Genomic DNA, 25,399 nt, shown 5'->3' with positions numbered 1-25,399 from the left:
CAAGGTTGGTACAGTAGCAGAGAACCTTGAGGGCAGGAGTCATAGAAATGGGCTAAAATGCAAACAATATGATAGTGCCACACTGCGTACTTATGTATGTTGCTATATGCTAGAAGCTTCTTAGCTGAATACAACAGAAAAAGCAGAGATGACAGGTTAGGGCCCTTGTCAGTCAAGTCAGGAGGACCAGAGGTAAACTATTTCAAGGCTCTGATGAAATTACAGGGGTTACAGAAGGTGGCTTCCTACAATTGCAGGGGCCAGCTCTTTGAGCTTTCCAGAAACTGTGTTTTACTTCACATTAACAAGTTAACATTAAAGTTTAAACGCTTCTCCAAAAGTAAATGAGAGAAGTCAGGCTGGGAGGCCTCCTAACAAAATACATCTGTAATTAAATGTCTGTAATTGTTACACTCATTGAACATACAAAGCCCATTTTTGGGCACATAAAACAGTCTGACTAGCTCACTGGTCTCATCTGCAGAAACCTTGTGATGAAGTGATAACACAGTATGGATGGCCAGATCCTCTGCACTGAGTAACACAACAGCATCACTGATTATTTCAGTTATAGCACTGCAAATACATTAGTACTCTTCCTTACAGAATTTAGGCTCCAAGTCTTCCGATCCATATAACATTATTGGAACAAGAAATTTTCACATATGCAGCTCTTCTTGGGGAAATACCGCTTTTCCTTTTTAGACTGTTGTAGCAACATGAAGCTAACCATCTGTTCTATATTTAGCTGCCAGACACAGGTTATAACCACCTCAAGGCTGTTTTAGACTTCTCGTGAGTGCAATGACCCTGCAGAAATGTAAAGTCAAACTGGTGCTCTGTTTTTTCCAGTCAAGCTGGATGGTTCTAGTTGTGCACTTATATATTTTGCTAAGTCAGGCTTCAATGGAGGCCAGGATTGCAAACACATAACAACAGGTACACTGGGTCAGATCAAGCCGCCAAACTACCATCATGTCTCTGAGAATGGTCAACACTGAGTAATACATACAAGACCAGGGCAAGCACACATGATATCTCCTGCATCCATTCCCCACCACAGGCCTCAGAGATTTCCAAAATACACAGAAGTCACTTTTGATTTATTAATCCTCAAAGGATCTCTCTTTCACTTATTTTTCCAATGTCCCAGTGAACTCATGTTACAAGCTCCATGAAACACCACCTCCTTTTTGTATATACAGCTGTAAAGCAAGGCACAGTCTGACACGTTCTGTAATTTGCTGTCATTATTTTTTTCACAGAAACTGCCTACATCAGGTACAAATTACTCAGAACACTTTTACTAAATATAAAGCAAAGCCATTTTTAAGTCCTCAGGGTAGATAACGCCTTTTTTTCAAAGTTTGTATGAATCAGCATGTCCCTGAATCTACAGTTGTCGCAGACAACAGCTCTGATAACCTTTAAGGCAATGTAACAGTCAGCATAGTAAACTTGTCTTGCAGAGACATCTACTCTGAAATAGGGGTTTGCCCTATGTACACTGAAAAAAAGTGGCTTTGAGACACCATTTATGTGCATCTTTTCCAGTGATATTTTTTTTCCTCTACAGACACTGAGAATGCTGCTACTCAGATCCAAATTAGGGTAATTTGATTTTAGGGAGACCTTAGGAAAGGGGCCCTCCAAAAAGTTAGCAGTAAGACGAGAAAGAGAGTGAGAAAGAAGTCTTTTTGCTAGTGATGAGAACTGTAGGAAGTTTATAGAAGTGTGTGTTGTCGACCCATTTCAGCATCAATTTTTAAAAAAATGTGCAACAAATACATACCAAATGCTGGAAAGGGCCACTCCCCCATAGAAGTCCGAGTGCTGGTTATGCTTAATATTTCATGTTTTAGAAGTTTCTTGTGTTTTAATTCCCCTTGCAGCTTCCAGTAGAGAGGTATATATATTTGCAGATACAGTTCTGCCTATAAAAGTTCTAATGAAATACATTTGCATTAACTTTCATTTTTATATTTCACTTTATGAAGGCAGGCCAAACAAACATCCTTTGCCATTAAAAATAAAAATTCAAAAAAGTTATTACCTACTCTGGTATTTTAATTATAATCATGATGTATGCAGAAATATTTTCAAATTATTCAGTCACTGTTACCACATTTAAAATATGATCACCTCAAAACACCTACCATGAGTCAGGTAAGGAACATATATTTGGAAGTTTTCAGAGGATAACTAAAAGAACTCTACGCACAGTTCCCATTTTGCTCCAGAGTGGGATCTTCATCTCTGGATTGGGAGCTATCTTTTGACCCAAGGAGTCAGCTAGGAGCTTCCTCCCACTTGGCGACACTTAGAGAAACTGTGGTGGTGCAGGAATCCTCACTACAAAGCAGGAACTCTCTCTGCAGCCAGCCATCTCAGGGGAGGCAAAAGCCACACCATTAAAGACATCAGGCCATCTCAGAACTCAGGGCGCAGAAGTCTCAAACTGACTTTGCCTACATCAAATTAGAAAAAAGTTTACACATAATAAAGCTTATTATGTTGTAATTATCAATCATGTTATCACATTAAGAAAGTGAAAATATGATGTTAGAATAGAAGACTTGCCCATGTTCACAGGAAATAAGAACTATTCCTCCATTTCTCATGCATGCCAGTTACTTTACTCTGTTGCATGAGATATTTGCTATAAATTATAAAGAAATTTTACACAGGTTCAAGAAACTAGATTATACTATGAACACAGTAATTTCGCTGGTACTTACCACAAATTGTTTTATTATCCTTGGCAGACTACTGAAGATGCTGTGACTGTGTACAGAAATAGAGTAAGTACACTCTGCTTGGGAAGGATTTATAAGTGACCTCTACTGAAAAGACTAATTCTGAGAAAATGAAACAGCTGCAAGAGCATCTATCTTACTTAAGATGGCTTGGTTTAATGATTGTCTATGCTGCTGTTGAAAAGTAGACTACAGACACTTCTGTCTGAAATTACTACTTATCGCTGAAATGTGTACAGCATGAAGCAGTACAGAAGTCTCCATGAATTTTTATGTACAGCAGTACATACATGACTGACTGCCATTCACTTTACTTTTCTGTTGCTGACAGTAATATCAGGTAAGCATTTCATTCATATGCTTCCTCATATGACTAGGTTCTCCATGAAAAGAAACGGAACAACAGACCAAGTAACAGCCTACTAGTCCAATTTAAAACCTTGCTTGGCTTCTTTTGACTGATTCAGACTCAGATGCAAACCAAATCTGAAATCATATTTATTTAAAAATAACTTGCTAAATTCTTCATCTTGGTGCTCCACTTTATCTTTCCCTTCAAAGAAAATGGTTTTCCATTTCTGTATGTGCTCACTGAACACATTTGCAAGCATTGAACATATACAGGGAAGTCAAATCGAATCTGTAACAACACAAATTATGTTATGGCTGATGGTAAGACAAGTAAATAATCACTCATTTTATTTTTCACCCTGAATATTGATTTAACAGTGCAACCTCTACCAAAGATGCAAAATGCATCATTGCAAAAAGTAAAAAAATCAAGTCAGTTAGCAAATAAGAAGGAAGAGCAGCAGCAAGCACTGCAATCCCATTTGTGGAGCCACTGGGCCTTTGTATATCTTCATTGTTCAAGGCCACCTGCTTGTCCTTTATAATAGTGACACAGCTGAGGTGTTTAGGCACCTGGTCAAGCCCCTCAGTACAAGGCTGGTTGTGTCTCAGCAAGAGCTATGAGATCTTGGTCCTATGCTTTCAACCTCAAAAGCATACATCGTTGGGCTGTAGTTAGGTGTAGTCAGTGCAGACAGCTGCTCAAGTATCCAGCCTCCCAGCGCATGTTTTACAGCTGATGTTGCTGTAATCAGTATCCCTCAAGCTTTAGTAATTTAAAATTGGCTTAAAACTACTGTAGGCATCTCTAAGGTAATGTGTCTTTGGGCCTCCCAACTACATAATATTGTTGTCGATGTCAGCATTGCCAGACAGAAATTTTCCAGCTGGATCCTTCCAGCCACCAGAAAATTTTTATTTATTAGAAGTAAAGCCTTGTGAAGAAGCAGTAAATCAGGTGGACAATTTTATCAAAATACAAACAGAATCTGAGACTGACTACAGCAAGTTCTGACTTGAAATATTTTTCCAGAATTTTATCTTTGAAATATTTCTCTTGCTGAAGTGACAGTTCCAAATAAGCAGGGAATCCAATTCCCACTAGCTTCCCATCAGCATACAAGTCAGTTGCCAAGAAACTTTCTGAGCAGACAAGCAGGAGAAGTTTGGAAGGAGTTTAGAGAAAATGCACAGAAGACTTTCTTGTTTCATGCTTAATCCTGTGATAGGCAGCAACGAAAGTACTGTTTGAAGTCACACATCCATGCCATGATTTTTTCTTGTTCATGGCATACATGCTGGTAGCAGAAAAGATATGCCTCCTGTTGTCAGGTACTCATCAGATTTGATAGTACCTGGAACAGGCAGATAGAACTGCTCTCCTCCAGAGTGAGAAAAAAATGTAACTAATCATCAAAGAATGAATTAAAAGACTTGGCAGCAGGTGATGTGAACTGTGACTAAAAATAACCAAGAGATCCACACATTTAAATGTGCCCTGCTTTGATCCCAGTCTCAGCAGTGGTAACAGCTCTGCAACTGGTCAAATGGGGGGAACGCCCACCAGTCAAAACTGGAGGGGAGTTACCGCCAGAGGAGGATGGCTCACGCACCCTGCAGACAAGCATACACCAAGTATGCATGCAAACATAGAAAAGGATTTCCCATTGGCCCAAGAAGGCAGACTACCCTCTTCAATGATCCCACGCTGAAAGAATGAGTGAAAAACAAAAATCCTGTATGAGAGAGAGTGGCAGGTCAACAAAAGGGAGTGGTGGCAAGAATCACTGCCAGCATCTCCAAGTCATGCAAATTTGGCAGGTTGCACCTATGTCACGGCACTACCTCCTCCACTCATCAAGAACTGTTGAACAGGCACCAGGAAGGATTAGGAGTGGGGCATTCTGTCATGGTTTAGCCCCAGCGAGCCGGTAAGTACCACGCAGCCACTCGCTCACCCAGCCTGCCCCCACCCCAGTGGGATGGGAAGAAGTATTGGAAAAAGGTAAAATCCATAGGTTGAGATAAGAACACTTTAATAATTGAAATAAAGTAATAATAATAATAACAACAACATTGTAATGAAAAGGAGAGAGAGAGAGGAATAAAACCCAAGGGAAAAAACAAGTGATGCACAATACAGCTGCTCACCACCCACTGGCCGATGCCCAGCCAGTCCCCAAGCAGCGATCGGCCCACTCCCAGCCAGCCCCCCCAGTTTATACACTCAGCATGATGTTCTACAGTATGGAACATCCCTTTGGCTAGTTTGGGTCAGCTCTCCTGGCCATGCTCTCTCCCCGCTTCTTGTGCTCACTGGCAGAGCATGGGAAACTGAAAAGTCCCTGACTTAGGGTAAGCACTACTTGTCAACAACGAAAGCATCAGTGCGTTATTGACACTATTCTCATGATAAATCCAAAACAGAGCACTGTGCCGGCTACTAAGAAGAAAATTAACTCTGCCCCAGCCAAAGCCAGGACACATTCGGAGAAGCAGCACTGCCCAGGCCAACTACTAGCTACAGCTAAGGAGCTCAGGGCTGTGTGGGAGATACACTGCCAGCAGTTTGGTCCCTGACAGACCATTAACCAGAAGAGGAGATATCAAAGCCAAATTATTTATTTCTGTTGAATTAAAAATAAAATGCGAGGAAACTTTCAGAAAATTTGAGAATTTCCCCATTGCTACCTTCCTATCTGAAAAAGTCCAAATCTTCACTCACTGATGTCAGTAGAGTCTTTCCAGGAGCAAGATTTGTATCCTAACATATGGAGCGGTGACTTTTGAATTTGGTCATTTTTACCAAGCTACATGTATGAAGTGCACATTTCTGCACTGGGGCTGGACGTGCAAAAAGGTACAGAGTTTTTACTGTTGTATCATTGAGCGCTGTTTTGTATTTTAAGCTCTTTTATTAGATTTTGAAATGAAATGCTGTTCTTCCTTCAATGATAAGAAAACACACAAAAAATCCAGAGTACTTCTTTGTAAGCACCTTAAAAAATAATTACATGTATCTTTTTCACATTCTGGTATTCAGTTCAGTTAGAAAGCTAGCTCTGTTAAATGTTCCTACAATGTGTGTCCATAATCAAAGTTAACCTGATGTCTCTCCTAAAAATTTCTGACATGCACAATAGTTTGCTACTGCTGTTTAGCACTCAAGATATTCCTAAATCTGCCTTATGAGAGTATCTTACAGCAGTAACTCTCCAGCCCAAACTCAAAGGTAGAATCATGGGAAAAGACCTTTAAGATCGTGAAGTCCAACCATTAAGCCAGGACTACCAAGTCCACCACTAAACCACGTCACTAAGCTCCACATCTACAAGTGTTTTAGACACTGAGGGATGGAGATTCCACCACCTCCCTGGGTAGCCTCTTCCAATTCTTGACCACCTTTCAGTGAGATGATCATATATGACTAGTATCCATTTCACAACATTAGAAATGCAAACTGAAATACCTTGCAACTGTGAGCAAGTTGCCTCCATTTTCCTTCAGTCTGTTTCAGTGAATCCTGTGCAGCTATACTATGTGAGTTCCCCAATAAAACGAGGGTGTGTTGAAGACATTCTTTACTCAATTGCTGTTAAATATGTTATATGCTAAAAAACATATATGTATCATAAAATACAGATTTGTAAACACACACGTATCTCAGATTTGGACAGGTAAGCTGCACTATGTATTGACACCAGAGAATGAATGTGAGCACGGTAATTAAGGGTCATCCTTTCACAGTCCAGTATCTGCACTAACCATGCAGAAAACCAGTGTTCCCTGACAAGACTTTAAAAATAAGCTACTTACAGAGACCTTTTCAATTTTAAGCTATCTGCAGACTCTTTGCAATCAAATGAAAAATAATAATAAAGTGAACATGAAAGGATGGCCTTAAAGGAGTTACTTTCAGCACAGCAGATTTTTCAAATCTAAGGCGAGGCCACAGATGTCTTACAGCTCTAAGGGGGGAAAAAGTCCTTGATCTAAAAATAGTCTCTTGTATAAATCTGGTGGCACCCATGAAAAGGATTCCCTTCTTTGAAGATGATTGATTACTGAACTCTTTGAACTTACGGATGGTCCCTAAGCCACTAAAATGCCAGAGGGCCAAAAAATATCTGTACGTGCATCAGGTGTTCTATTTAATGCCTATCTGCAAACAGACAACAAAGGATCCTCCCGAGTTGACAGGGTAGGAAAGAAACAAACAAATGCAAGCACAGTCCAAAAATGCTGGTCTGAACTACTTTTTAAGAGAGTTTCTCGCCACCTACTAGTTCTTCTTCCCAAAACTCTGTAAGCATGTGTTGGGACAAAACAGTAGGTATTAGGACGACATCGAAGAACACACTGAAATACAAGACTTTGTTCCGCATACATTTGTGAGGCCTAAACCCCCAAGGGGAGCATATAGATCTAATTCACTGCAGGATCATACCAGAGGTTATACAATATCCTTACAATTTCTGCTTGAGTGTAACACTGAACAGTCCCGGTAGTTTTCATGTTATTAATAATTTTATGATGTTCCAACTTTCTTAAACATCTGGCTTTATACCTGAAAGAGAAAGTCTGATATCTCGAACACCAGGATGCACAGAATCTAACTTAAAATGATGAGATTTAAATATATTATTTTTAAGACTGGCACAACTCTTGTCTAGAGCTTGAGTCCTCAGTAGTATCGACCAAACACACATTTTTCAATCTGCTAATGGTGTGAGAAACAAACAAGTTCGGTTGCTCACTCCAAGCCCACCTGAAGGACCAGGGTAGGTAGCTGGTAGCTCTGTCACACTGAAATGAGCAAAACCACCAAAATGCACAAAAGAAACTGCTGCACCAAATAAAGTGACAACATTTATACAAAATCACTTTTGAAACTAAAAACTGACATTAAGATTGAATTCATTCCCATGCACCAGACCCACAGAGCTAATACACTGGGTGAGTGATCTCCTGGCAATATCCTGTTTGGGCCTGGAATACAGCCATGCATGCTGTCATTTCACAAAGTTGTACCACAAGTATCTCCATATACAACAGTTTTGATTGTTATGCCCTGCTTAGGGGTTTTGGTGGTTGGTTTTTTTGGTTGTTGTTGTTTTGGCTGGCGGGATACTTTTGGTTTGGTTGGTTTGTGGGGTTTTGTTTTGGTTGTTTTGAGGTGTTTCTTTTCTCCCCTTCTGCCTCTACAGGATAAGATGACCCTCCCAGCAAGCTTCCTTTCCTGTCCTACAGTAAAAGCACTGATTTAACTACCAACATTCTTCCCCCGGCTATCATGACACCACAACAAACCAACATGGTTTTTCTGGAGCAGTACTTCAGATAAGGAGAAAAAACACTTGAAGCTAAGAATTTTTTTCCTTTCAAGAGTACAGAGCTTGCAAACAGAGAGGTCAGTAGTCTTCAATTTGTCTAGACAAATATTACGTACTTTTCTCTTGCTCTCAAGTATCGTTACATAGGTTTAGGAGTCCTCTGCTGTTGTGACGGGGTGGGGAATGGAACCACAGAAAAGCACAGACTATTAGGTGACTTGAGTCAGCAGTGGATATGTTACTACAACTTTGTACCCAGAACTCCATCTAGACATTTCCTGTTGCAGTGAAACTGATGTATGATGGAATTGTTTTAGAAGCTCACCAGGACTACCAGAAATAAACTCCAGAAACAGCATGTTCAAGAGGATTGCTACAACCCACAAAAATTCTTGGCACTGAGTTGCAAGCTGCATTTTTTGTTGGGTAGCTATAAAATCTTGACAGAAATCATTAGATTCAGACATCACATCTCCTCAAGACTTCCAAGTGTCATCAGCATTCTGTGCCACCAAGACAAATCTTTTTTGTTCCCAAAACACCTGTCTACCCACCTGCCCTTTCAGCCCTGTTCCCTTTGGCTTAAGCCTCTGTCCCAGCCTCCTCCAGCCCATAACAGATGCTACTTCTACAACCATCCCAATTTAGGCTAGACTGATTACTTTCTTTTTACTTAATGGATGAAGTGAAGATCTAAGACAGGCTAAGCAGATTGAGACATTGTTGTTCAAGTAATCAATCAGATCTTCACTTCATCCATAGCTTCTCTAACCATCCACTCATCCCCATAGTACTCTAGCTCACCTTTTTCATGTCTGCGAAAACCACCAGAACAAAGATAACTAAAGATCTCCAAGACTTCCACCAGCACACTGTGACTGCCGTCCAGAGCTCTGTGGGGAATGGAAGCACTGTCCAGCAGCTGCAGCCCATTGCACCACATCCACCGCCCGCCACACCATGCCTACGGGAATGCAAGAAACTGAAACTTTTGAGATGTCTTGCTATCCTGGCCTCCCTCCTTTGGCAATCTGAGGCAAAGGGAAGCAGCCTGAAATAAGGCTGTGGCAAGGTGTTCAACAAGACAGTTACCCACCTCTTCCACGAGTCACAACACTACCTGGCACATAAATGCAGCCCTAGCCATGTAACACATGTGAACGGCTTTATTCTGAAATGGAACGTGCCACCTTTTCCTGAAAGCATGTGTTATTTCCCAATATAATTAAACAGCTGTTTAGGAAATGGTTTTCTTTGTGACAGGAGGAAGGAGTAATTAATCAGAACAGGCCTCTTTGGAACAGTTAGATTTCAGGGAATTGGTCTCAGAGCTAAGAGGGAGAGAAACCCACAATAGCCAACAGTCCAGGAAGCAGTGGACTCATGTGCAAGAACCTCTTCAGACTCTTTCAAAACAGAGAACTGAACTTCAGCATCACATCTCCAGAAAACACCCTAGCCACCACATTACCACCTACCCTGGGGTCTCCGAGTTTCAAAAGGAACTTGATTCACTTTTTCATTTCCCCCTCTCCTTTTCTAGAAGATTTTTTTGTTGTTGTTTTCTGGCTAGCACAATGGCCCTGATAAGTTGCATTTCATAAATGGACACAATGATTATTAAACATAACTGCAGGAGATTGACAATCATTGACAACATTCATGTTCACAGTGCCTTCAGACAGCCTTCCAAATCTGTGACGGGGGAAGAAGAAAGCCCCTTTTGCTGTCCCTGTGGTGAAATGGCTGACCTCAGAGCAAAGGGAAAATGGAATGCTGCCAGCAGCTCCAAAGCTCGCTTCAGAGATCTTGTGCCCAACTCCACATTTGATTAAGGTGATTTTTTTGTAGCACTTAAACATATGCTACTGGTAAGTATATCAGTATTTTGATTAAAACATGCATAAAATCAGAAAAGAGTCAGACTCTGTTCCTCCAAATATAAACAAGTTGTAACGAAATCTAACCTGTTACAGCTCTACATGCAAACCAGCTGTAAGCTGTTTGCCCTAGGCTTACAAAGAGTTGTTGAATAGCTTGCTTTCTGATAGCTGCATTGCTTCAAAACTCCATTCTGCCCATTTCATCTCATTGCCTTACCTCACAGTGGTCATTACTGACACTACTAATGCAAAGTCTCTTAGCCAGCTGTTCTTTCTTTGGGATTCTTATTTAAACACAATTTTATAACATCTATACACATGCTCATGCTTGGCTTCATTCTCTGTGAATTCTGCGTGCTGGAGTCCAGGAAGCCCAGATCTTTGCAACTCCTGCTCCACCCTTCCATGCTATGAAACCAATCGACATTGGTCCTGTTTTCCTGTCCTTTTAGAAAGAAAGCTGCCTCTGCAGATACAGTATGAATCCAGGGCAAGAGATCAATGAATTGCAAATCTACATCAAAATTAGTTCTGTATTTTCAAAGTGAGTAACTCACATTATTAAGAGCTTAATATTGAGACTGATTCTAAAGTAGCACCATCTAGCCAAGGGGCTTCTCAGCATAAATCTAAGCTCTACTCTTTCTATATTCAAGCTATGAAATATTTGGCACTGGATGGCCAAATCAGTGCGTAGAGATATGCAGGGATTTTTTTTTTTAACAGCAAAGTAACTCTCTATTCACAGAGTCAGAGGTAATCCAAGGGAACAGGATGTCTCTTAATACATTTTGTTCTTTTATAGCTGACAATACAGGTGAGAAAGACATTCATAAATAATTGGATGCTGAAGGCTGGAACGGTGGTTGACACAAATTGTTGAACTGCCAGGGGAAAATGAAGCTCATGAGCAAATGGACTAATGTCCCTCTCAAGTGAAGAAAGTTACCTGCACTAGACACTACCTCCAGAAGGCTGTGCAGCATGCTGTCTTACTCAGAATTAATAATGACTCTCCAGACAGCATTTCTTCCTCACACAAAAGGAGAGGTGACTTAAGCTTCACAAGCCAAAAGCACCAGTGTTTTGTGGGAGTCTTGAGAGCTCCTACAGAACGAACTCATTGTACTTTATGGTCTGTGAGCATTGCCCCAAAGAAGATGCCCTCAGAGAAGCAAGGGGACAGTCAGCTGTTGCTGCTCTGCTACACTGGTGACTTACTGGGCTAGAAATGCATCTGCTAAACTGGACCAGAGGAAGACAGTGCTACACAAGAGATCATCAGGTGACAGTTGTTACTGCAAGCTCATGCCCTCAACCACAAAATGATGCACCCTAAAACACACATGCTGTGCTCCACAGTGCTCTGTATGGTTATCTTTACACCAGTAATGGTGACTGTTGATTTTCTCAATCCATAACCGTGCTACCAGTGACTTTGAAGTCCAGAAAATACTGTGTTTTGTTACCATGACAATACTCCCCAAAAAGAGTTAAACTCTGCTACACCGTAAAACACTTCACATACAATTTCCTAGCAACTACACAGGTACATACAGCCTTCCCTGAAGGCAATTTTAGAAAAGTTACATGTACATCAAGGATGTAGCTGCACTAAAATTCTACAGATTTCACGAACACCATATTTCTTTCACTTTGGGCTACACTGAAAAAAAGTAACCGAGAAAGACTTGGTTCTTTTAAAAAAATAACAGTGAACAACAGGTGGACAGGAGATACAGGCAGAGAATGATCTACATGGAAAGTAATGTAATAACCTGAGATCTGGCAGCAGTGCAGTGGCACAAGAAGAAAATTTAACCCGAAGTATGGTTTGTTTTCCATCTCTGGTTCCCCTTCACACCACTTACACTTTCACCAAATCTTACTCTCCTGAATGTGAATTTTCCAGCAGCAACACTTTTGAGGGAATGCACAGGTAATCCAAAATAAAAATACAGTAGTCATGCAAATAGCATGTCTGCCTTGTGCAATGAGGAATTTTAATTACAAACAAATCAACCCCCAGCAAAAAACCAAAAAAACCCCCAATGCTGCTTCTTTTTTTTTTTTTTTTTTTTTGCATATAGGACTAAGGCTTATGAACGTACTCAGGTCTGGTTGCACTAATCTGGCAAGCTTACCCATGAGCACACAGCGTTTCAGAAATCACTAGGATCTAGCAGCAATACTCCTTTTAACTTCTACAGTCTTGAGGTATCTTTACACAAAATGCAGGACTACTTTATGGAACATCAGCAAGTTATTGAAAATATGCACTTGCATTACTCCCTATTTCAGGAATGCTTACACTGTAAGATCCAGCCTGGTAAAAACTACCTTATCTAGGAACGTGTGGACATAGAAGAGGTACTGCAACCTGTCTGAAATGACAAACTCCTGGAGTTTGTCATTCCCACCAGGAACAGGAAACATTTTTGCAACTCAGGTGCTTAAATGCTCATTACAGCCAATAGGGCAAGATCATCATCTCAATGTGACAGATGACCTAGGCATGGAGGGGGCACTTAAGCCAGCTGAAAGGAAATGTCTACAAGGCAATTTTGGTAGCCTTGTCTCTTCCTTAAGAGTATCTACAGAGAAGGTGTGATGTTGAGTTTCACAACATAAACGTGCTCAGTTATTCTGCTGTCTAAACCACTACATAAAGTATGACAGATGACTGAATTATTCCTCACCTGAAGGAGACAAATGGGAAACTATGTGCCCACTTTCTGTATCACACCCTAGTGATCATTAAGCATTTTCAGCTGCAGGAATTCAAACCTCCGCTCTGCATCCCAAAAGCATGCACAATTCCCCAGGGTATATGGCACGACTTCTCAGCTTGCATTATGTCTTTCAGCCACATGGTCAGTTTTATTTGAAATCCCTTTGCTCTGCATTCAGCACAATTAAGGAGTATCAGAAATTGTTAAAATATCCACATTATGCTCCTCAGAAGGTAAAACCTCAGAGTCTTGTTTATATGCATAGCAAATGGTACAAAGTAGAAAACAGATGCTGCTAATGCTCAGTTTACATAAAACTGTTTGGTATTTTGGGCACTGAAACCAAATGTTCAGAAATAACTTTTTACTAGAGGACTTAGAGGGTGGAGGGGTCCTGAGACATCTATTAATTCTCACTGTCAAAATGGTTGAAGCTCATTGTTCTCTTACAAGCTCCCAATGCTTCTCCTTTCCTATATAAACTAAGGGGGTGGGTGGGGGTGGGGGTGGGTGGGGGATGGGGGGTGGATATGCATTTTGTCTTTAATGATCTTAATGCCTATCATCCAGAACAGTTTTGGAAGTCCAGAATGTTTCATGACTCAATACCACGTAAGTTTACTCTACCAGGCTGTTCTGTTGCTTTTGCCAAGTAATTTATCATTTTCTGAAGAAATGGTTTTCTCCATTCTGTAAGGCTTCTGTATAGCATTGCTTAAGAGCACAACCACGGTGCTTGTTGAAGTTTACATGTACCATTTGAAGAAGGAATGGAAAAGTCAGATAGGGAGCAGCAAATCTTTGTACAAGTCCTTTTAGTGTATTCATTTAAGAAGTCTGGGCTTAGTCCAAGAAAAGCACTTCTTTACTAGCAATTTTCCTTACGGTCAGAGTTATTCAGGACAGCACCTCTCAGAAAACAGCTAGCCTAAATTAAAAAGGCTCTGCGCTCTTATATAGTTCAACATTTGCCTGTCCAAATATTTTTCTGCCAGCTTTGCAGCCCCACAGTATGTTCAAGAGGACTCTGATGTTTTAGGTGTCCTATAGAGTTGTGAAATGGACCTTCATCACATTAAGTTAAGAGCTGGGAGGCATATTTTCCAAGTTTACTCTACATCTGGCATATTCTATATTCTACAGAACTTACTAAGCAGCCACTTAAACAATAGTACACATCAAGCAAAACAAGTACTGCAAGAAGTACAGTGACTTCTCTTACACAATACTGCTTTAAAGAGAAGAAATCAAGGCAATGCTTAGCATTGCACTCGCCAGCACCCATGGACCTGATGCAACTCTCTCAGTACCTGGATTTCTCAATGCTCTCCATAGCACTTTGTGTTTGTATTTGGCAGCTGCATCCTTTTCCCTGTTCCCTCAGACTGGAAAAAAACGAATCCACCAGGCATAAAAGCTACGTGCTTAACATACGCGGGCACATCCTTCTCCTCAGTGCTTCCACCTGGGAACTTAACACAGATCAACACTAGTAAGATATACTGCCACACTGTATTTCTTCTTATTTCTGAGCTTTGTTTCTAATAATTATTTCGCTATAGAAAAGCCTGAAAACTGTCAATACCTTTTTGTATCATGACTAACTTTCAAAAGAAGTTCATAAATCCCTCAAAGAACACAGCCTAAGAACCAAACCATTACACCTGCTGTTCCTGTCATTTCAAGAAGAAAAATAAGATAATCAACAGAGGGGGTTCCTGCTCCCCCCCCCCCCCCCCGATATGTTAGCAACAAGACCCTTAAAACTCATTTGTTCCTGTAGTCTTTAAGTTTGGCTAATATTTCAGTATCAAGATGTTCAGGAAAAGAGTATCTGTGCAGGTGCTTTTGCTTAAGAGTTTATTTCAGCTGTAATTAAAAGATATATTTGTAAACATCAATAAGGCAAACTTTTGCTATCTTTTCAAATCCTCAAGGAAGTGTTCAAGGAGCTGTTTATTTCTCGTTAAACAGCTGGTACTGTTGCACTTCAGAACTGGCAGTAGTTGAGCAAAGGATCAAGCAGCTGTGGTACGCTCAGTATCATCTCATGCTCAGTGTTGTGCTCCAGTGATGTAAGCTAAATGCCCTCTATCTTTATACGAAGCTGATGTAGAGTTTGAGATACCAGTACTGTTTTAGCTGTCATGGATAGTGTTTGGTTTCATTAAGGGGGGAATGTGGGCAAGGAATGTCTGGTTTTTACTTGAATGTTTCTGTCCAAATACCTCAGTAACATAGCATATGGCTGCGTGCCAGAAACCATGGCTCCTATTCCAAGTTAGGGCACAGACACATCTTACAATACTTAAGCCCACTTGAGATCTTTGTCAGTAACCTGTAGATATTTGTTACCAAGCTTTTGAGATCCACAAAGAAATGCATGCATACTAGAACCACTGAAGGTCTACTCACAATCAGCATGCACAGGATGCAACCAACACCTCTAAATGGTCTGAACAATTCAGAACTTTTTATTAGGGAAAGGAGAAGAAAAGGAAACAAAAAAAAATTGTCTTTGTAACACTGACCTCACTCCAATGAATAAAGCTTAGATGGACTTAAAAGGTAAGTTTTAACTTTTTTTTTTTTTTTTTTTTTTTCCCAAATTGACATGGGAGTGGTTTTGGTTTGTTATTTGAACTGCACTGGGTTGAAATCATTACAGGTTGATTTCTTTTAATGCCAGTTTAACATTATGGTATGGATGAGTTTTAAAACATTGTATAATGATAGGGTCAAACATAAATAATGCAATACTTGATTGCGTAAACAACTAACGAACAGTTTAAAAGAGAAAATGAAGACAAATGAGGCAGCATGGTTAAAGTCAGTTGAATAGTTACACAGCTGGAATATTATATTAATATATAATAGTACTAACAGCCATTTGACATGTGTATTTGTTCAGTCCCCTAATACAGTTAGATGAGATTTCAACACAGCTAACACATGCAAACAACCATACAGCTGTTAACACCATGTGGTATTACTGGATGCTTTTTCTGTACCAAAAGAACTAATATTTCTCTTCCTTTTTTTTAACTTCTATGGAAATAAATACTGTTATTATGTACTTTCGGAGAACCGTATTTCCATACTTTTCCACTTCCTATAGCCCTTCAGGTATCAAGTACCATTTAGCCCTTATAATAGTTTTGTAATACTCCAGCCTTGCTTTGGTCAGACAAATACTCCAGTATGACATTAAGCTATAGGAAAATGTGCCAGGAGTAGCAGCAAGAATGGAGGCTCTAACTCAGTTTTAAAATGATATAAAATATTTTACAGATCTTAGTTCTTCTAAATGGAAACATTTCTACTGTGTCACTGAAGCAGTTGTTAAATAAACCCCCCATCATTTCCCTTAGGTGCAGGGGATTCTGAAATTTTAAAAGGAACTGAAACTATCCAAATCAATATTACAGTGCCAGTTATGAAGTTCAAAAATATCTGAAATATGTTCACGTCTAATAACGAGAAAGTTGACAAATATATTTGTTTATATGAGCACATGATGTAAGAACAAATAATAAACAATTCATAAGAACAGAAATGGGCATTGGCATTTAAAAAAATCTTTCACGTAAAAAATTAATCTTTTCAAATCCCAACTTAAATAGTTATGCAAGGATTTCTGTTTTGCTCTCCTCTACATTAAAAAGATTCGTATTTTGTCTAAAGTATTCCACTCTAAAATTAAAAAAAAAAAATCCCCAAATCCAAGAAATACAACAATTTCTTTAGTCCGGTTCTGCTCAGACTTTGTCCATACCACTGATTATGCAGGTTCTGCTTCTGAATGAGTAAAATAATCAATGTAACTGCAGACAATTCTGCAAGTTTGTCTGCATCTGAACAAACAAATTGACTATGGGTTGTAGCGGTGATGTTTGGTTTTTTGTTCCTGCTGTCCCTCTCACTTATGTTTTCCTTAGATGATTTCTGGTAATTTCTTAACTATATTCTAACAAAATACCAGGATCTATGTAAGTTCGTGGAATTACTTTGTGACATGATATCCTGCTGTATTAGTGCAACGGAAAAGTAACCTAGGATGCAGCTGGGGTCCCCACACCATTTGTTTTGACAATAACCTTTGGAACAGGGCAAAAATGAGAACTTTAATTTCTAGAAAACTTTCAGGGAAATCAAAGAAAACCCTATTTTTAGATATTTTTATTTTTAAATAACCTCGTATTTAAAACAAAAAAAAATAAAAAATCCGGAGCAATCATAATTTTTAACCACTAAATTTAAATGAAGCTGTTGACAAGCAGGTTGCAGCAGTGCACGCCTCAGCCACTGAGAGGGGGACCCAAGCCCTCCAGATGTGGAAAGCGATGCCCCCGCGGACGCAGCCCCTGCCCGCCCCCCGGCGCACCCCCTCGGGCTGCACCGGCGCGGCGCCTCCTGCGTGCGCACATCGCGGCGGTGCGGGGCCGGCTGCGCACCCAGCCCAGCAGCAACAGCTGCTTCAGCCGGATACGGCGGGGAAGAAGAAAGGATGAAGACGACCCAACTGCAAGTAGGGGCGTTCTGCTGTCGAGAATTAAGCAAGGGGAGATTTTATTCCGGCATACTGACACCTCTCCCAGACACCCACCCCCAGCCATGGGCCACAGAGCTGGGAGGGAGCTCTCTCCCCCCTCGCTGTAACCCCGAGCGCGACCTCAGCACAGGGGGGCCCAGGGCCGCGCCGGGGCTTGCGGGCCGCGGCGGAAGGAGCCCGGGGGGCCCGGCGGCCGCGCTCGCCCCCCTGGGGGGCTCCAGGCCAGGCGTCCCCGGGCGCGGCCCCCACCCCCCCCACCCCCACCCACCCCCGCAGTGCCAGCCCGGCCCGGCCCGGCCGCCGTAGCTGCAGTGAGTGAGTGGGCACCAGGGCAACCGCTTCCCGCAGCTGCATCCCGCCGGCCGGAGCATCATCTCCCGCCCCGGCAGAGGCGGGGGACGCTCGGGCTCCGTCCTTCCTCTGCCGCGCCCGGCGGGGACCCCGCCGAGGACCCCCGCCGCCGTTTACCTTGACGCTGGCGTTGCTGGTCTGGGTCTCCGCCTCGACGCCGCAGCAGCGGGGCGCCCTGGCCCGGGCGGAGGCGCCGGGCTCCCTGCGCTCCTTGCGGCGGGGGCCGGCGGAGGGCGAGGGCTGCTGCCGGCTCTGGTAGGCGAGGACGGAGGGGATGGAGTCGGCCGCGTCTGTCTTGATGAAGAGGCCGTGAAGCGTGGCGGTGCCCTGCGAGATGGTGGTGGTCTGGTGGGGGGAATTGGACTCGTCCGAGTCCCGGCAGTAAATCACGCCGCTCTGCGAGACGTGGATGCTGGGGGCGCAGCCCATCCCTTCCCGTCCGCACCCCGCCCCGCTGCAGCGCCGGCGGGCCTGCCCGCTGCGCTCCCACCTGCCGCCCGCCCGGGCTGCGGGGCCGCCGCCCCTGCGCCGCGCACCCCGCGGCGGCACCGGCACCGGCACCACCCCCCGCCGCGGGCGCTGCCCCGGCCGCTCCCGCCCATGCGGCGCCTCCCCGGCACCCCCGCCCGTCTCCCCGTGCCGCCTCCGGGGACCCCAGACCCGTTAAGCCCCTTCCCCTCCGCAGCAGCGTCTTACGAAGCGCCTTCGGCCACCGGGTTCTTCAGTCGGAGGAGGGGGAGGAGGAGGAGGAGATGTAGGTGGAGAAGGAATAAAAGCCGCAGCAGGAGAAGCAGCAGCAGCAGCACCGTCGGTGGTGCAGTCCCCTCCCGACCCTGGCAGAGGGTCTGCTTTCAAGCCTTCCGTATGTGCAGCAACACAACATCCACCCCTAATTGTGCCAAATACTTCTTTATTTTGTCTTTTTCTTTTGTTTTTAAAAGCAGTTGAAAATACTTATTTTGACAGTCAAAACGCACCTACTTTTCTTAGCCATGGGTAAGCAAATGTCAGTTGTTTGGGGGCACTGCAGGGAAGAGTTCAGAGTCACGCAGCACCCGCTGCAAGTTAGGAAAAAAGGCCAGGATTGTTCCACAGTTTTTAATGCTGTTTTTCAATTAGGTCAATATTCAAAGTCACAAGCTGCTATTTTAGCCTGTATGTCTGATAGCTGCCAATCCCTGTTTCTAGTCCCTGGGGAGATAATCAAGCAAAATGTTTAATGCTGCAGAGATTTACACACCTTCTTAGGTTTCCGCAGTGAATAGTTTCATTGACCTCAGTGAAACTACCTACGAGGTGTAAAGCTAAACATGTGGGTTTTAAGTCTTTGCAAGGTTTTATTTTAAATCTCTTTTCAATGGCACGTTGTAAATCCTTCAAGAATTAGTAATGTCATCCAAGCAGTATGCTACCTGCCTAATAAAGCATTTATCTGACACCTAGGTACTAATGAACACTTGTGTGTACACCTTTTCTGCTCCTTGGGGTGTCACCTGATGTTTGACTGCTGTTTCTCCACCTAGGTTTTAGTGAGTGATATAAAAATACTAGGAATGTGAAGCACTGTTGGTGCAAGGATCACAATGCTAAATGACAAAGTGCTCTGAACATGTTAATGTTATTTTGGCTCTAATGCTCGTGACGCACTCTCATTGATTAGAGACTAGTTTATTCAGAAATGATGGCTTCACAGTTAAAATGCCTCAGTTTTAGAGAGACTGCTTGAGCCTTTAGCCTCTGTCCCTGCTGATCCAGTTCACGGGACATTGTAATTATGGCAGTATGGACATTCACTCATCCATCAAGATCTGGACTGAAATCACCAACCTATTTGACAAAAGATGTTTTTCCAGATACCAGAGAAAGCCTGTGTTGGCCCTACTAATCACATTTCTCTAGGTTAATTTTTTTTCCCCACTAGTTGCTGATGTTCACAAACCATGTTGTGGCTTATATCCTGCATATGCTGCATGTTTGCATGTTGTCATGCTGCTCTGCTGGTGGCCATTTCTGAGGACCACCTTGATGACAGGCTCAGTATGAACAAAATGAAGCTGACTGCACTTCATCACCCAAACATGCAGCCTGTCTTGCTGCTTTGACTGCAGTTTTGGATGAGACCTTCCAATATCCCAGAGGATAAGCACCTAGCTGAGGAAGAATGTGTCCTAAAACTGCATTTAATAACAAAAAAGCAACTAGTTTTATGTGCTCATTGCAATATTTTCAAGTTCCTCTTCATTTCTCTTAATGGTTGGGAACTTAAAGTTGGTGATTTGAGTTACCTGCCCTAGACCATACCTGAGATTTGCAGCAGAGCCAGGAGCTCAGGAATGCCACTTAGAATCCACACACTGGTGTAAATGACATTGCTCCAAAATACCTCCAAGACTTAGTGACTACCTAGTTTGAGACTTAGTTCATAGGAATTTACCCACTACAGGTTATCAGCGGCATCTCGACTTCTAATAAAGGATGTGAACATAAATCATATAAGTTCACTTTGCAGACTGAGCTTGGTGAAAACACCACGTCACCCTGAACTGTGTTGCTAGCTATTCACAGTCCACTTTTCTGAAGCAGTATCAGTGATAAGTTACTTCATCAGTCAGTCAATACCTAGGTTTCCTTAACATCCCAGTACCTGGGTTTCCACTCTGTTCCTGCTGAATTCTGTGACAACTTTGCTATTGATTTCAGGCAGCGTTGCAGGCACCTGCACATTCTCATGTGGATTTCCCTTGCTTAGGTATAACATTTGAGTTGATGTCAGAAAGTAAGTTGTAGGAATAAGAAGTCACAGTTCTGGAGAACCTTTCCTACATGCAGCTCTCAAGTAGCTCTTCCTGTGCTGCCGATTTTGGGGTAGCAGGGAAGGATCACCACTGAAGAGGATGACCCTGCCTGTGCAAAGTGCCAGAGTGCTTGGAAGAAGTGAAGGCTGCAAAATGGGGAGCTATGTGGACTGCTAAACAGCAACAGAAAAGTGGCCAGAATAACAATGCTTTGTCTGACAGCAGAATCACATACTATTATGGTTGAAGTTGGAATGGTCATCTGGTCCACCCCCCATGCTCAAAAAGGGCCACCTAGAGCCAGTTGCTTCTGATGGGCATACCTGTATGTTTTTTTAATATATCCAAGGGTGGAGATTACAGCACCTGTCTGGACAAACTGTGCCAGTGCTCAGTAACCCTCGCAGTTGCCTCTTGATGTTCAGAGGAAACCTCCCACGCTTCTGTTTGTGCCCATTGTCTCTGGACCTGTCAGTGGGCACCACTGAAAAACAGCCTGGCTCTGTCCATTTTGCACCTCCTTTTAGTTATTTATATACATTGATGAGATCCCCCCTGCACCTTCTCTTCTCCAGGCTGAACAGGCCCAGTTCTCAGCCTCTCCTCATATGTGTGGCACTCTGAAGGAACTTAGAGAGAGAGAACAAGCAAGTGATGATTAGCATGAGCAGAGGCTGGAGTAGGACAGACTGAGTGGGTACAGAGGAAAAGGATGACTGTCTGCCGCTGAAATAGGAAGTGAAGAAATGGAAAATTAAAGATCCCTTTTCCTAACATTGGTAGTTTTTCTGCATCTTGCCTGTGAGAAGACAACCATGGATTTACTAGGCAGGGAGGAAGTGGGAATATTTAAAACGCATGCATGCTCACATCACCTTTTATGGCATGCTCAAGTCATGCTCCTGCAGTCATCTTGCTGCAGTCTTGCCCTGACTGATGCCCACTAAAGTGGAAGGCTTTACTGTGAGCAGCACGTACTAATTCAAGCAGGGACTTACAGGAAGGACAGTTAATGTACTGAAGCAGACTCTGCCCTCAGAAACATGTATTTAGTATCACCCCAGATTTAAGCCAGTGCATCCAGCCAGTGCAAGATATTCTCATGCCCCAGTTTTTCCACTACTAAAGAGCTTTCACTGACTTTAGTTGCAACTGTATAAATCCTAACAAATTTTATGCTCACAGGAAACCGATTTCTTACACATCACTGATTTCAGCATGATAAATATAAGCATATGAGTGGTTCTATAAGTCGTCAGCAGAACCCTGGAGTGTCTTGTCTTTTTTTCCAGTAAAAAGCAGTGGATATACATTGTCTATGGTGTTTAGACTCGCAAATCCCTCTGCAATGAAGAAAATATACTCCTCCAAACTTTATATCCCTTCCAAAGCCAGCCATAGGCTTCACTCTGACCTCAACATTAAGACTGTATGCTACCAGTAGATTGGTAAGTTTATGTTAGCATTATTGGAAGTAACATCTGTAAATCCCAGTTCATTGCAGTAAGAATATAGTACTTCAGAGGTCGCATTTTACAGAGACTTAAAAATCTGGTACTTGACAACCAGCTACTGAAGACAGTTACCTCTATTCATGGTTCATTTACTGTAAAACCAGTTTAAGAATGTATAAATAGGCCTGTACAAAAAAAAAAAATAAATTTATAAGGTCTTAGGAGGCTCAACAGTTTCTCAGTCCTTTCATATTGGTTTCTAAATGACAGTAAAAACTAACATGCTGATACCCAGATTAGAGCAAAGTAAATACCTAAAAAATACTTAAATTATTCAGACTACATGTTGTGTTTTTAACTTAAAATAGACATGAGGAAAATCATAATCATGGCAGCTACAATAGAACTCTTCTTGGTATACCTCTCTTTTGTTAAAAACCCCTGCCTCTATAGTAATTTGATAATCTAGAATAGATTATCAAATGCTAACCTTGTGCTTTTACTCATCAACAATACAAGAAATGATGGTACTTGGAAACCAGAAAGATATTAAATACAAGAGGTGAAGGTTATTTCTTTTGCCTGAGGAAGAGCAGAATGTACTTTTCAGTCCACAAACCCGATGACTCTTTCACCACTATAATCAAGAGTAACTTCACTGAAAGCAATGACCTTTCTCAACTCAACCAGAAAGCAAAATCAAGTCCTATTTTTTTGCCTTGCCCTAAACTCCTTTCACTTCATAACTTTGAAAAATAATTAATTGCAGCAAAATTGTGTTTTAATGCGCCATGGGTTCGTTATACCATGTTTGCATGCTAAATTCTGTGAGTGCTGTGGACACCAATCTCCCAATATCAACACTGTACCGTAAAATACCCTCACGTAGGTATGGCTTAGACAGAATGGGTTTGCTGGGATTGCTTGCTAATTGCACTGTAAAACCTGACTTTGGCCTTCTTTTACAGTCAGATTTTGACTGGCTTGGACAATGCCAGCTATCTCAATGTTCCCCAGAAGCTTATAAAATGCTTTTCACTATGGATATTTCTGCAAGTGGGAAAACTGAGTCATTGTAGAAGCCTGTTTCCAAGCTCACTCAAGCAAGCAGAGCTGAAGAAGGAATTCAGTCTGGTTCCCCTTCTGCTAGCAGTCTGTGCTGCTGTGAGTGCTGGGAGTCACAAACTGTGCTGAGAGTGCATGGAGGGGCAGGGGCCTTCCTCCACCCTCTACCTTCTCCACTCCTTTGTGTGCGACCAAGGAAACGCTGCAGTTCCTGCCCTCCTCTGTCTGCAGCTGTTTCTCTCTCCCCAGGGGCAGGAGAAGATGCAGTCCTAGGCTTTTGTTGCTCGCTGCTGACAGGAGTTGAGCTGTCCCAGGGATACAGATTCCCTTCTGGGAACAGACACCTGCAATTGTTTTCCCTAGAATGGGCAAACTTGGCACCGTCCTTTGTATCAGCATATCTTTGAGACACAGCAACCCTTTACTAAGCTGCTTTGAAGAGGAGTAACGTATAGAAATACATAGTAACCACGGGTTTTGGCCACCAGCAGCAGCGTTATGTGCTAGCGTTATCCCCCTTGAGGAGCTCAACTTGTGGCAGGACAGTGGCAAGATAGTTCCAGTCACAAGCGAAATTTCTAGGACAGCAGTGATCACATCATGTTTAAAAGGCTTAGACTTCTGCTCCCCACCAAACCCCTTGGTTTGCCTTGGAGCCAGAGCGAGACAAGTGCTTCACAGCATTCAAGAAAAGCAACCGTTCCCTTAGAAGCACCGAGAAGTCCCTCCGCCAGACTTTCAGCGGTCGTCTCCTCACAAAAAGCTTGTTCTTTGCCCGTTATCACTTCAGTAACACGGCTCTTCTCCCTCGATTTATTCTCACGGGGGGAATGCTGGCGTATCTGCAGAGCGCGTCCCTCCGGGGGTGCGCGCTGCGTTCACGGGACGCGGGTGGCCCTGCGCGGCGCCGGGCACGGCGGCAGGCAGCTCCCGGCCAGCCGGGCCGGGCTGGGCGGCGTCGGGCAGGGGCTGTGCCGGCACCAGCAGCCGGACACATCTCCACCAGCCCCCGGGGTGCGCCCGGAGGGCGCTGGCACCCGAGGCCGCCGGGCCCCGGGGCAGGGGGGAGCCCCTCGGGGCGGCCTTGCTGGCCCCCGACCCGCCCGGCCTCCCCTTACCTTCCTCCCCGGCCCATTCATCCTCCGAGGAGCAGAGGGGAGCGGGAGCGGCGCTCCGGCGCGGCTGCCCAGGTGAGCGGGCGCCTCCCCCGGGCCGGCGGCGCCTCCCCCGGGCCGGCCCGCCCCGCCGCGCTCCCGCCGCGCTCCCGCCGCGCTCCCGCCGCGCTCCCGCCGCGCTCCCGCCGCGCTCCCGCCGCGCTCCCGCCGCGCTCCCGCCGCGCTCCCGCCGCGCCGCCCGCGCACCAGGGAAACGCGCTTCGCCACAGGGGCTCTCCTGGGGATCGAGGGCAAACCGGCTTCCTCGGGTTGTCCCGGCCCCCCGGCCTCTCCCCCAGCCTGTGCCCCGGGCAGGTAACTTTCTGCCCTGAGCGAGAACATTCAGTAACGGGGAAAACTGTTCCGAGAAGGTGAGGTGAGCCACGTGCCCTGAGCCTGGCTTGGTTCAGCGCATAGTAACAGTTGCAGCGCCTCCGGAAAAAGGCAAACCCTTACACCCTCCGGACAGAGCGGTAAGCCCACCCACGGAGCAGAGTGCTCCCTCCTGCTGGTGCTTTTCAGGTTCCTCGGGTAAAATCCAGCCTCACAGTCAAGGAGAGGGGAGCCAAACTGCCTGGGGTTGAGAGGGGGCAGCTTGACCCTGATCTGAAGCAAATCTCAGCTACCAGAGGTGGGACCACAGACATACTTCAGACAGCCTATTTTCTTTCATCTTCGATATATTCTAGTTTGCAGCAAGTACCAGGTAGGTGGAATGCATCATCTTCGGGATGACATCTTTGGCCTTGACTGAACTTGACTCTCTGGCTTTGTTACTCTCCATCCTTTAAGAACAGCTTGTTGCTGTTTTTCCCTTTTGGAGTATTGCTGTTTCTTGGAAGTTCATTAATATTGTCATTGCTCTGTAGTGGTACGCAAGGCCTCAGTGGGGGAGCCCTACCAGATACTCAGCAAACATGATAAAAAACAATCTCTACCCAAAAAAGTCAAAGGTTTGCACACAAGGTAGTAG

The 25,399-nt window shown here is 43.6% G+C and overlaps 1 protein-coding gene across 1 annotated transcript in view; it reads right to left on the bottom strand.

Annotated features, from left to right (window-relative positions):
* Positions 1-18,496, bottom strand: part of PDE8B (phosphodiesterase 8B) — an 80,313-nt gene extending 61,817 nt beyond the window's left edge. Inside the window, exon 1 of the mRNA XM_037372611.1 lies at positions 18,076-18,496. Coding sequence (XP_037228508.1) covers positions 18,076-18,387 — 312 coding nt within the window. The 5' untranslated portion in view covers positions 18,388-18,496. The remainder of the gene's footprint in view (positions 1-18,075) is intronic.
* Positions 18,497-25,399: the final 6,903 nt, after the last annotated feature.

Source organism: Falco rusticolus, chromosome Z (genome assembly GCF_015220075.1).
Source record: "Falco rusticolus isolate bFalRus1 chromosome Z, bFalRus1.pri, whole genome shotgun sequence".
NCBI classification, from domain to species: Eukaryota; Metazoa; Chordata; class Aves; order Falconiformes; family Falconidae; genus Falco; species Falco rusticolus.
This window is presented reverse-complemented; position numbering and strand designations above follow the sequence as displayed.